This window comes from Pygoscelis adeliae, unplaced genomic scaffold, assembly GCF_000699105.1.
Source record: "Pygoscelis adeliae isolate BGI_AS28 unplaced genomic scaffold, ASM69910v1 Scaffold121, whole genome shotgun sequence".
NCBI lineage: Eukaryota > Metazoa > Chordata > Aves > Sphenisciformes > Spheniscidae > Pygoscelis > Pygoscelis adeliae.
In genome coordinates, this window is record NW_008824359.1 from 8701424 (window position 1) to 8712382 (window position 10959).

Here is a 10959-nt window from a genome sequence, read left to right on the forward strand (position 1 = left end):
GATTTGGGAGGAGGAGAAGGTGGTGGTGGTGGTGGAGGAGGAGGAGGAGGAGGAGGAGGTGTTTCTCTGCCTTCCTACCCCTAAACACGAGTCTCGCCGTGGAGCGGTGCTGGAGCTAGCCCACTGCACGTGTGGCTTCCACTGGGTTGCTCTAGAAATATTAATAAATCCTCGTGGTTCGTAATAAAATCATCTTCCATAGGCAGTGTGATGTTAATACAGGTAATTGCTAATAAGAAAATCAGCCTGGAATAGCTTTGTCAAGGGTGCGCTACGCTTCTGACAAATATTTTGGTTCTGATATTACAATCTTCTAAAGGGAGGGTTATCCGAAAATATATTACCTGTATCATTGTTCTCCTCTCTAGACCTTTGTTTTCAACTATTTAAGTTTCCCAGAGACCCTGGATTCAGCCACTACTTTATTTTCCAGGAAGAATTTCCCTGTTTCACATAAAGTGCTGCAATTCCTTGTTTGGAGGTGAAAACCAAAGCAGCTTTCAAAATACCTGAGCATAACATTTGATTTGTTTAACCTGAAGTTGCACCGTTGTTAAACATACGATTGTCTCTCAGTTTTGAGACTGAGCAGTTTGTCTCGAGGAAGCTTCACGGAAGGGAACTTGGGTTCTGGGCTTGTTTTGAGACTTCCAATAAATCGCTCTCTGTGGTGTAACTCTGTAAGATTAATTTGGTAGGCAGGTGGCTGAAGAGCTTGATCCTGCATAATCTTACGTATGCGATTAAGTCTCTCTGTGTGGATGAATACTGCCAGTGGGACAAACTGTGCAAAGCTAAGCGCTTCTGGATGTGATCGTAGAGGCTAATATAATGCAGGGGGGAAAAGCAAACTGAGAAATCTTTAAATGAAGACCATAGTGGAAATGCAGAGTTCTTTGTTATGACTAGAGTCTTGCATGGGGGTAGAGAGAGGGGAAGGGGTTGGGGGTCGGGGAATACAACCTGTCTGAAATCTGCTTTGTAACACTTTTAGACCCGTGTATAAATTTGGGGACTGGGGATCATGAGACCAGATTCTTCATAGAATCATTAAGGTTGGAAGAGACCTCCAAGATCATCGAGTCCAACCGTCAACCCAACACCCCCATGCCCACTAAACCATGTCCCTAAGCGCCGCATCTACACGTCTTTTAAATACCTCCAGGGATGGTGACTCAACCACTTCCCTGGGCAGCCTGGTCCAATCTTTAACCACTCTTTCAGTAAAGACATTTTTCCTCACGTCCAATCTAAACCTCCCCTGGTGCAACTTGAGGCCATTTCCTCTCGTCCTATCGCTTGTTCCTTGGGAGAAGAGACCGACCCCCACCTCGCTACAACCTCCTTTCAGGTAGTTGTAGAGAGCGATGAGGTCTCCCCTCAGCCTCCTTTTCTCCAGGCTAAACAACCCCAGTCCCCTCAGCCGCTCCTTATCAGACTTGTTCTCCAGACCCTTCACCAGCCTCGTTGCCCTTCTCTGGACACGCTCCAGCACCTCGACGTCCTTCTTGTAGTGAGGGGCCCAAAACTGAACACAGGGTTCGAGGTGCGGCCTCACCAGGGCCGAGTACAGGGGCACGATCACTTCCCCGCTCCTGCTGGCCACACTATTTCTGATACAGGCCAGGATGCCATTGGCCTTCTTGGCCGCCTGGGCACACTGCCGGCTCATGTTCAGCCGGCTGTCGACCAACACCCCCAGGTCCTTTTCCGCCAGGCAGCTTTCCAGCCACTCTTCCCCAAGCCTGTAGCGCTGCATGGGGTTGTTGTGGCCAAAGTGCAGGACCCGGCACTTCATCTTATATTTGTCTGGAGATATGGCTGAATCTCGGGGTTGTGGGGGGAGGAGTTGGGTGTTATTTCATCCTCTTTTCTCATATATTTGGGTTGAATTTGGAAGAACAAGGTAGAGGTGATGGACTCCAGACCTGATTCAGACTCAGTGAAAATGTCAGACTCCCACAGATTCGAATGTGCTTTGGTCCAGGCAAATCCAGTTGCTAATTTCCCCCGAGATTTTGAGCCAGCATGTGATATTAATACTGGAAGAATGCACTGCAGTATTTGTTGGCTTCAGCTGGAATTCAAAGCACTGGCTTTAACCTGCAAAATTTTGAATGTTTTAGAGCTGCTAGCGTGAGACATCATCTCTTTTCTCTGTCACACTGCCATCCATGAGATCACCAGAGATGCTCTGAGCTGGCGAGCGCTCAGCGTGAACCAGATGTCTGTTGAGAACCTGTCTCTATGAGGGCCTTAGCATCTGGAATTAGCCCCTCATCTTGATCTCTCGGTGCCCCGCTCTGTCAAACTTAATTTACAAAGCCCGCCAAGAAAGTTGTGAGCTGAGGTGGGCATATTTATGTCTTTCGTGTGTGTTTTGTGATATTTTTTACATTTTTTTAATTAGGAGATGGGGCACCTGGTGTGTTAGCAGTACCAGCCTTTAGCCATAAGGGAGTAAAGATGGAAGCAAACAAATCTTAGAGCAAAAAGGACTTGCATTTTAGTCTGGTCAGGAATATTAGAGGCTGGCGTCTCTGGATCTGTTTTCAAACAGCAGCAAGTATAAACTGGGTGGAAATGATCACATTTGTAGTGTGTACAGAGACGTAAATAGTGCAGGCACTCAGATTTTTGGATTCCTAATCTAAAATTCTAACAGACCCAGAAATGTCACTTGTGCAAATAGCTGTATAGCGTATATGAATTGCCTGCCTTTTTTTTTTTTTGTCACTTTACTTGAGTCTGATAGAAAGAGTCCATTGACTCCCAGGAATCCATTTACCACAGCGTGACAGCCACAGATATAGATTATTTCAGATGCTTTTAAAGAAGAAAAAAGGAAGATTTTCCAGTTAGCTCGTAGATGTCAGGGTCATGATCCTATTCATGATTTTAAAAAAAGCAAGAAAGTGTTTTGCTGATGAAAGTGGTGGTATTTCATTGCCTTTTTTAATTACCGATAGTTTAAAAGCTATGAAAATAGTTTAGATCTTATTTTTTCCTTCATTTCTTTCTATTTACTTGGATTTATAGCTTCAGTTGTCAAAGTTCTGGTCTGGTGAGAACTTAATTTCACATGCGTATTTTACATTTGCGAATAAACCAACTGAATTCCTTACTTGTATACTCACTTCTTCACCCACTTGGCTTTCTTTTTTTAAATTTTGCTAACAGCAGGCAAAATGCAGTGTTGCTCCTTAATAATTAAGGCTTTGTGAATTTAAAACAAAAGTATTTGCGATATTTTTAATTTAATATTTGGGGCTTAGTAGCTTTTTAATATTTAAATATCATTTAAACAACGTTTTTGATGAGTGTGTGTAAATAGACTCCTTGGGAGTTGTTAATCCAGACAGTTGCAGTCCTGTGTTAACATACAGTGAGCAGAGGTAGAAAATGAAATTATTAATCTAGCTTCTTTCCAGTTTGTAGAGTGAAGCATAGAAAGCAAGCATAAGGTATAAATAACTTGGAAAATGACTGAGTCTGTTTTTAATGCAGTGCATGGCCAACCAACTGATATTTTTCATCTTAATTGACGAAAACTTGAATTTAGAACCTAAAGTTTGACCACCTGGGCGTTGCTATGCTGCCAGATGCCCAGACTTCGGAGATGCAAAAACTAATATTCGAGATGCAAAATCTCCTATTCTTGCAATCCCTGAAGAACCATCGAATGCCTCCTTGAAGAAGAAAAACCCTCTTGCGGAGGTGGCCACGCTCTATTCAGACATTTACGTTTCTAATCCCACATTTTAAAGCTGGCATTTTTATTCACTTCTCTTCTTATTCAAAGCTTCAGCAGCTCCTGTGCCTTGTTAAATGTTTGCCACTCTCCATACAAGAGGTGACTGCATCTCAATGATGCTGAAGTGCCCCTGTACATAACCTGCTTGCTGGCTCATTGGGCTTGCAAAGCATTTGGGATTTCTCAGTACACAAACCCTTCCATTCAGGTATGGTTGTCCATTCCCTCGTGTTTCCTGTTTGCTTTTAGCAAGACAAAAAGCAGGTGAGAGCATGCCCCAGAGCTGCTGCGGTGCATGGGTACAGCTTCCTCTGCTGATCTGTGCCAAGCAGCCACAGAAGGTGTGGGCTGCACCTTGTTTGTTTGTTTAGGCAGGTTTCTTAAGGAAATAAAACTTGTGTTCCTACAGGGATTCTCTCCCTCCCTTTCCACCCCAAGTAATTTTCAAATTTGCTAGCCAGTGTCAGCCAAGTTTTGCCAGTAGGACTGAGTTTTGAAGAAACTGATTTTCTGGGATTTTTGTGAAAATAGGTGGTTGTTAGAAAGAAGAGATTCTACATGTGTCCTAAATTGGAGAGAGGAGCTATGCCATCCTCTCAACCCTTGTGATCAGAAAAACTTGTCTGAAGAAAATCTGCCCCTTAATACCCTGATATGGGAAATCTCAATGAACACACACAGCTGTGAGACACAATTAATGAGAAATGGGGTTTTGTTCTGGTGTGTATGACACTACGTGTTTAAAAATAAGGGAAAAAAGGCAATTTTCAGGGGGTTCACTCTGGTAAAGGTCATGAGTAACTCATCCTCGTATTCTTCTTTCAGTACTGCCTGTCAGGACATCCAACCTTACCATGCAATGTACTCAAGTTCAAATCCACCACCATCATGTTAGACTGCGGACTGGATATGACGTCTACCCTCAACTTCCTCCCGTTGCCACTGGTTCAGAGGTATGTTCTGCAGCCTGTAAGCACTTAATCTGTGTCTTCTTGGGTTGCAGTTGGAGTGCTCTGCGTGAAATGGTGTATTGGAAGGAGGGAGGGGATGAGTACAAATGAACAGCATCATCTGATATCATAAATAGACTTTGTTCACTTAAAAATTCTCTTTATCAAAATAACGTCCTTTGGCTCAGTAGACGGAAGACATTTTATGGATTTATTGATTGGTTTTTCTAGATAATTTATTCTAAGCTTCAGTAAAGTATTGCTGCAACTGCTCAGCACAAGTGAGGTCACATATCTGTCATCTTTCTGGCTTCTTCATGCAAGATGAGATAAATGGATAACTGAGATGGAGTGCGTGGAGCCCAGCAAGTACTGTTTAACCACCGTCTTCTCAGGCTTTTCTTCAGAGCACGGACTAATGCAAAGAAAAATAGCACTTAACAGTCCTCGTTAGTAGACTTGATGGCATAATTGTTCCCTTTTAAAAATTAAATAAATAAAAGGGCAGTGCAGCTGGGCACAGGAATGGAACGGCAGTGAAACAAAAGTAGAGTCTAGAAGAGAATCCTGAGATCAAGACTCCCCCTTCTATGCCCTAACTACAAAGTCATATTTTCCCAGGTTTTGAGGTTAATTTGGAGTTTCAGTTAGGGTGACTTATGTCTTGCATAAATGGAATAAATTACAAAAATGAGGGGTTGGAAAGGTGGGAACGAGTAACTCTTGGTGATGGGAAGCAGCAGGAGTTTTCACAAAAGCCATTTAGTAACTTTGATCCACAAGGAAACAAGTGAGGAACATTCTGGGTTCAGGGGAGACTTGATTGAGAGGGGGAGAATATGATTGGGAAAGGGAGTTTCGTAAGTGACCTAATGAGGTTAAAGCAGTTTGTCCAACACTTCCTATGATTTGTTATTTTTTGGAGAGGAAAAGAATACATAGTGTATGCATTGTTCTGTAAGAACGTAGAGTTCAAGATCTGCTGTAGAGTAGGCAACAGATGCCTTAAGACAGATTAGTGTGATAGTCAATTTTTGTCCCATTCCATAACGCAATTGCTAACTACAACATTTAGGGGCAGTAGTGGATTTTGAAGGGATCCAGAAAATTTGGGAAATCCAGGTACGGACAGAATTGCCTTGCATTCGCTTTTTCCCACCCCCCAAAGAAAAAGGAAATTGAGAGAGGAACAAGTAGCAAAATTAGGTGATTGAAGAAAGGCTTAAGAGGTTCTTTAGAACTGCAGGCATCGGCGCTCCCCGGGGATATGCCAGCTTTGTCTGCTGATAGCAGACCCTGGGAGTGAACAGCCAAATTGCAGGTCACAACCTGGAATTCCCCAAGTACCTCCAGAATGTCTGCACTAAAATGACTCAAACTCAATAAGAAAGGATGTCAGATTTGACCCCTGATGGCCCAGTGGAATCGGAGCAAACAGTTGGATTTAAATCCAATCAATCTTGTCGGTGAGGTGATTGAACACCCCTTACAGCAAGGATTGTCCTAAGCACGTGGACTTGGGCAAGTAATTGATCTCTTCAGTACTCTACAAAACAAATGTCCTGCAGGGAGTTGTGGAAGTGAGTTAGAAACTTGAGGAGAAATGCGGCTGCCACTAAAAAGTCCTTACCTCTCTATAGTATTCATAGCTGTACCATTATATATCAGGTCTCCATTACTGTGATGTCTAAATACCTCTGAAATTCAAATATGTATTATCAACATAACATGGCCGGGTGACAGAGAGCTGACATTATCATCAGTTTCCAGGTGAGAGGCTACAAGAGGGGCTGACTGCCTGAGGTCTTGCGTGGAGCATGTAGCACCACAAGAATTTGAACATAGGTCTGTCAGATCTTAGGTTATTACCAGCGGTACGTCCTCTCAGAACCAGAAGTGCTGCTTCTTGCAGCTAGGCTGAAATGGACCCATGTGAAATCTTAACCAGAGAGGAACTATGCTTCTCTCTGCTGTCTTTAAACCAGAGGTCCCCAAAGTGGGATCCGTGAAGGACTTGGGCTCTCCAAGTCTCAGTATGTGGTCTGCAAAGGTGCCCTAACTTTTACCTCTGTGGAGAGTGAAGGTATGATATTACAGAGGATCTTTGCTATGCAGCTAGAGCCTGTGTCATACCTGGCAAGGGACCCTCCTTGAGCAAACATTTTGAGAGCCTGTGCTTTAATCTATAAGAGAGGAAAGTGCTGTAGTGTTTGTGTCGTTAAGGGGACTGGACATTTTTTAGAGTTCTTTGCTCTTCAAAAAAAGCCCGTCAAAAGGTATTTAGATTCCACCTTGTCCTGGAAATGGCAGTCCTTGTTCTCAGCAGCCCATGGAGCATGTGCAAAGTACCTGCAGTTGCCAAACACTTTATGCCAGTTCATGTACTTTAGAGGAGGTTTGTCAACTGGAGTTTTCTCCCCTGTACCAAAGTCAAATGCAAAACGATAAAATGAACATATGGGAAGCTCTTAACCTTTCCTGTCTAGCCATGACACACTTGCTCACATTATTTATGGGACAGTTCTAGCTATTTTGGATTAATCAATCACTCTATTACAATGTCAAAACTATGTCGGCAGGAGCTGTGTTACTTCTTGGCTTCAAGGTAAAGAGTCCTTTCTGTCCTGTGTTGCTTATTCCACTTTCACCCACACACAAGACCTATCTCCTAATTTTGCCTCTCTTGACAAGACTGTATACTCTTCAGTGGATGCCAGGTTTAGTCCAAGTCAATAGTGCTCTTTCATCATGAATAAGGCAAGCAGTGTACTAGGCTACGTTAGGGGGAGTAGGGCCAGCAGATCAAGGAAAGTTTATTCCTCTCTGCCTCGTGCTGGTGAAACCACAAATGGATCCAGGTTTGGATTCCCAATTGAAGGGGGATGCTGAGAAAGTGGAGAGGGTGTTCAGGGGGCTCCAAGATGGCCAGGGTCCGGAGCCCATGACTTACACGGAGAGGCTGAGGGAGCTGGGCTTGTTCAGTCTGGCAGACAGGAGGCTAGATGGGGAGCTAACAGCCACCTACATCCGCTTGAAAGGAAGTTACAAAGGCAACAGAGACAAATTCTTCTTGACAGTGGCAGGCAGTATAAGGGACTAGTGGCCACAAATTGTGTCTTGAGAGGCTCAGGCTGGACATTGGCCTCCCAGGGATGAAGTTTTTCGTAGCACTTTCGCTGATCCCCAGAGAGGCTCTAGAATCTCATGCTCCAGGGATTTGCAAGACACAGCTGGACAAAGCCATGGCTGACCTGGTCTAGCGCTGGCTTTGAGACACTGGACTACAGACCTCCAGATGTCCCTTGCAACCAAGGTTTCTGTCCTCTCCTCCCTTATCTGTCAAAGTTGTTGCGTATCAGAGTGGTTTGTTCTTGCTTTTTCCCTGCTTTTTCCATAGCTCTTCTAGTCTCTCTGCACCGATTCTACTCAACCCTCTTGGTCTCCAAAATACTGCTTTTAAATTGTGCTTTTGAATGTGTCGGTGGGGAGTACATTTAGCCACTTCATCTTTTCTATCATCAGACTTCTTCTGACTTACTCTTTATCCTCAAAAGGGGATTGCACTTCTCTGGCATAGCTTCTCAATGACATATCCTTCTGCTCTCACCTCTTACCTTCTGTCTTCACTCCTTGAGTCTTAGATTTCCCCTTTTTCCTTCCCTGTGACTTTCTAGAGTGCCAGTTAGGATTTGTTCTTTTATATTAATGTTAGTCTGAACACAGCATTCCTCTGAGCCCTTGAATCACTTCCTATTTTCAAGATCTTAAATTTGAAAGCCCTTATAGCATATAAGCATGCCTGTCTAGAGAGCTTAGTGCACAACACTTGCAGATTTCATTGCAACTGGGTTCTTGAGTTCTGTCTCCGCATCTGAGGTTGTTAGAGGGCTTGGTTCCAGGCAGGTTCCATTCTCGTTTCCTCAACTTTTTCTTTTTTGGATTTCTGTAGATATGCTTGAATCTGGGCAGACAGTGGTTTTAGAGCTAAGTTGTAGGCTCACACAAAAATCAAATGTCGCTGTGAAGTATGAATAAGTCTCTCAGTTATGGTAGCAAGAAATGCTGCAGCAGTTACTACTGTAAACTCAGGATTACAATGTCCACCTTGAAGTTTCTTTATTAGCATTTGAAACAATTAAAAAAAGGGGCCCTGCCGTTGCTGACTGGTACCAGACCTGCCAGCTTAAAACATGCGGTTCACAGCAAAACCTCCTTGCCCCTTTGGCCTTCCAACACAGGTAAATGCGCTGTACAGCTGTTGGTGTGGGTTTTCAGGGTGAGGCCTAAGCTTGAAACCGTGGTTTATGTGGATATAAAATCGCAACCTCTGTGTGTATGAATGACTTAGTCCAGAGCATCGGTCTTCCCCTGCCGTTGCTAATGGGAATATTTGTCTGTTGTCTTCTGTCCCAGAGCAGTTTTAACATGCTTTTGTGTTGTTTCAGGCATAGAGTTTGTTGCTGCCCTAACCCTTCTTCTGTTTTTACAGCCAGTTTCACCACAGGGCAGTGTATGCAGCACTGAGCCTTTTTGAAATTCTCACCGTAAAGGACTGAAATCAGACTCCCTGCATGCGTCGTCCTCTTATTCTTTTTACTTATAAGTGTCATAATCATGATTTGTAAAAGTCATTGCAGTGAACACTTAAACACAGTGAAACTGACTGTCTGTTTTATTGAGATTGTTAGTTCCCTGAGACAGAAATGGTGTTCCCTTCCTGTATGACACCAAATACAAGGTCTATGCTTAGCCACTGATAATGATATAATTCATATTGCAATAATTTTTTTCTCTTTCTGCAGCCCCAGGCTGTCCAAACTTCCTGGTTGGGTTTTGAAAGATGGAAGCACATTTCTGGATAAGGTACTATACTGATGGTTAGAATTTTCTTGCCATGCAAAAAGCTACCTGACAGGTCAGGAGCTTGCACTGCAGGAACAGTACTTCCATGCTGACTCATCGCAAAGGTTTCTATGTGTACCCTTACCAGCCATGATGTCCTTGTAGAGCAGAATGTTTTGAAACGAAATGGTAATAGCAACTCTGAGGCTTTTAGTCTTCAGAGGTAGCCTAGCTTTTTAAAAAATCCTCTTAAAATGCAGAAATCATCGGTATGAATATTTTTGTATTTCATGGAGCTCCATAAATAATAGTGCTTTACCTTCTTAGGGTGCCTTTTTTTCAACAGTCTCACTTTTCTGACACTAAAGCTTCATAGCATGCTTATACATGAGGTTGGTATCATACCCTTTTTTAGGCAGGAGAACTATGAGAAAGTGAATGGTTTGCCCATGGGAGGTCTCTTTAGAGGAAAAGCATGTCTTTGGCCTCTGAAATCATAGAATGGGTTGGGTTGGAAGGGACCTTAAAGATCTAGTTCCAGCACCCCTGCCATGGGCAGGGACACCTTCCACTAGACCAGGTTGCTCAAAGCCCCATCCAACCTGGCCTTGAACACTTCCAGGGATGGGGCATCCACAATGTCTCTGGGCAACCTGTTCCAGTGCCTCACCACCCTCACAGTGAAGAATTTCTTCCTTATAGCTAATTTAAATCTCCCCTCTTTCAGTTTAAAGTCATTACCCCTTGTCCTATCACTACATGCCCTTGTAAAAAGTCCCTCTCCAGCTTTCTTGCAGGCCCCCTTCAGGTACTGGAAGGCTGCTATAATGTCTCCCCGGAGCCTTCTCTTCTCCAGGCCGAACAATCCCAACTCTCTCAGCCTCTCTTCATAGGAGAGGTGCTCCAGCCCTCTGATCATCTTTGTGGCCCTCCTCTGGACTCGCTCCAACGGACTCACTCCAACAGGTCCCTGTCCTCCTTATGTTGGAGGCCCCAGAGCTGAATGCCATATTCCAGGTGGGGTCTCACGAGAGCAGAGTAGAGGGGGACAATCCCCTCCCTCGATCTGCTGGCCACGCTTCTTTTGATGCAGCCCAGGATACGGTTGGCATTCTGGGCTGCGAGCGCACATTGCCAGGTCATGCTAAGCTTCTCATCAACCAACACCCCTAAGTCCTTCTCCTCAGGGCAGCTCTCAATCCATTCTCCGCCCAGCCTGTATTTGTGCTTGGGATTGCCCCAACCCAGGTGCAGGACCTTGCGCTTGGCCTTGTTGAACTTCATGAGGTTCACATGGGCCCACCTCTCAAGCCTGTGAAGGTCCCTCTGGATGGCATCCCTTCTCTCCAGTGTGTCGACAGCATCACACAGCTTGGTGTCGTCGGCAAACTTGCTGAGGGTGCACTCAATCCC

General features: G+C 44.3%; 1 protein-coding gene across 1 annotated transcript in view; it reads left to right on the forward strand.

Moving 5' to 3' along the window:
• INTS9 (integrator complex subunit 9) overlaps positions 1 to 10959 on the forward strand; it is an 85787-nt gene that overhangs the window by 7471 nt on the left and 67357 nt on the right. Inside the window, exons 2-3 of the mRNA XM_009319715.1 lie at positions 4580 to 4707; positions 9507 to 9567. Of these exons, the coding sequence (XP_009317990.1) occupies positions 4643 to 4707; positions 9507 to 9567 (126 nt within the window). The 5' untranslated portion in view covers positions 4580 to 4642. The remainder of the gene's footprint in view (positions 1 to 4579; positions 4708 to 9506; positions 9568 to 10959) is intronic.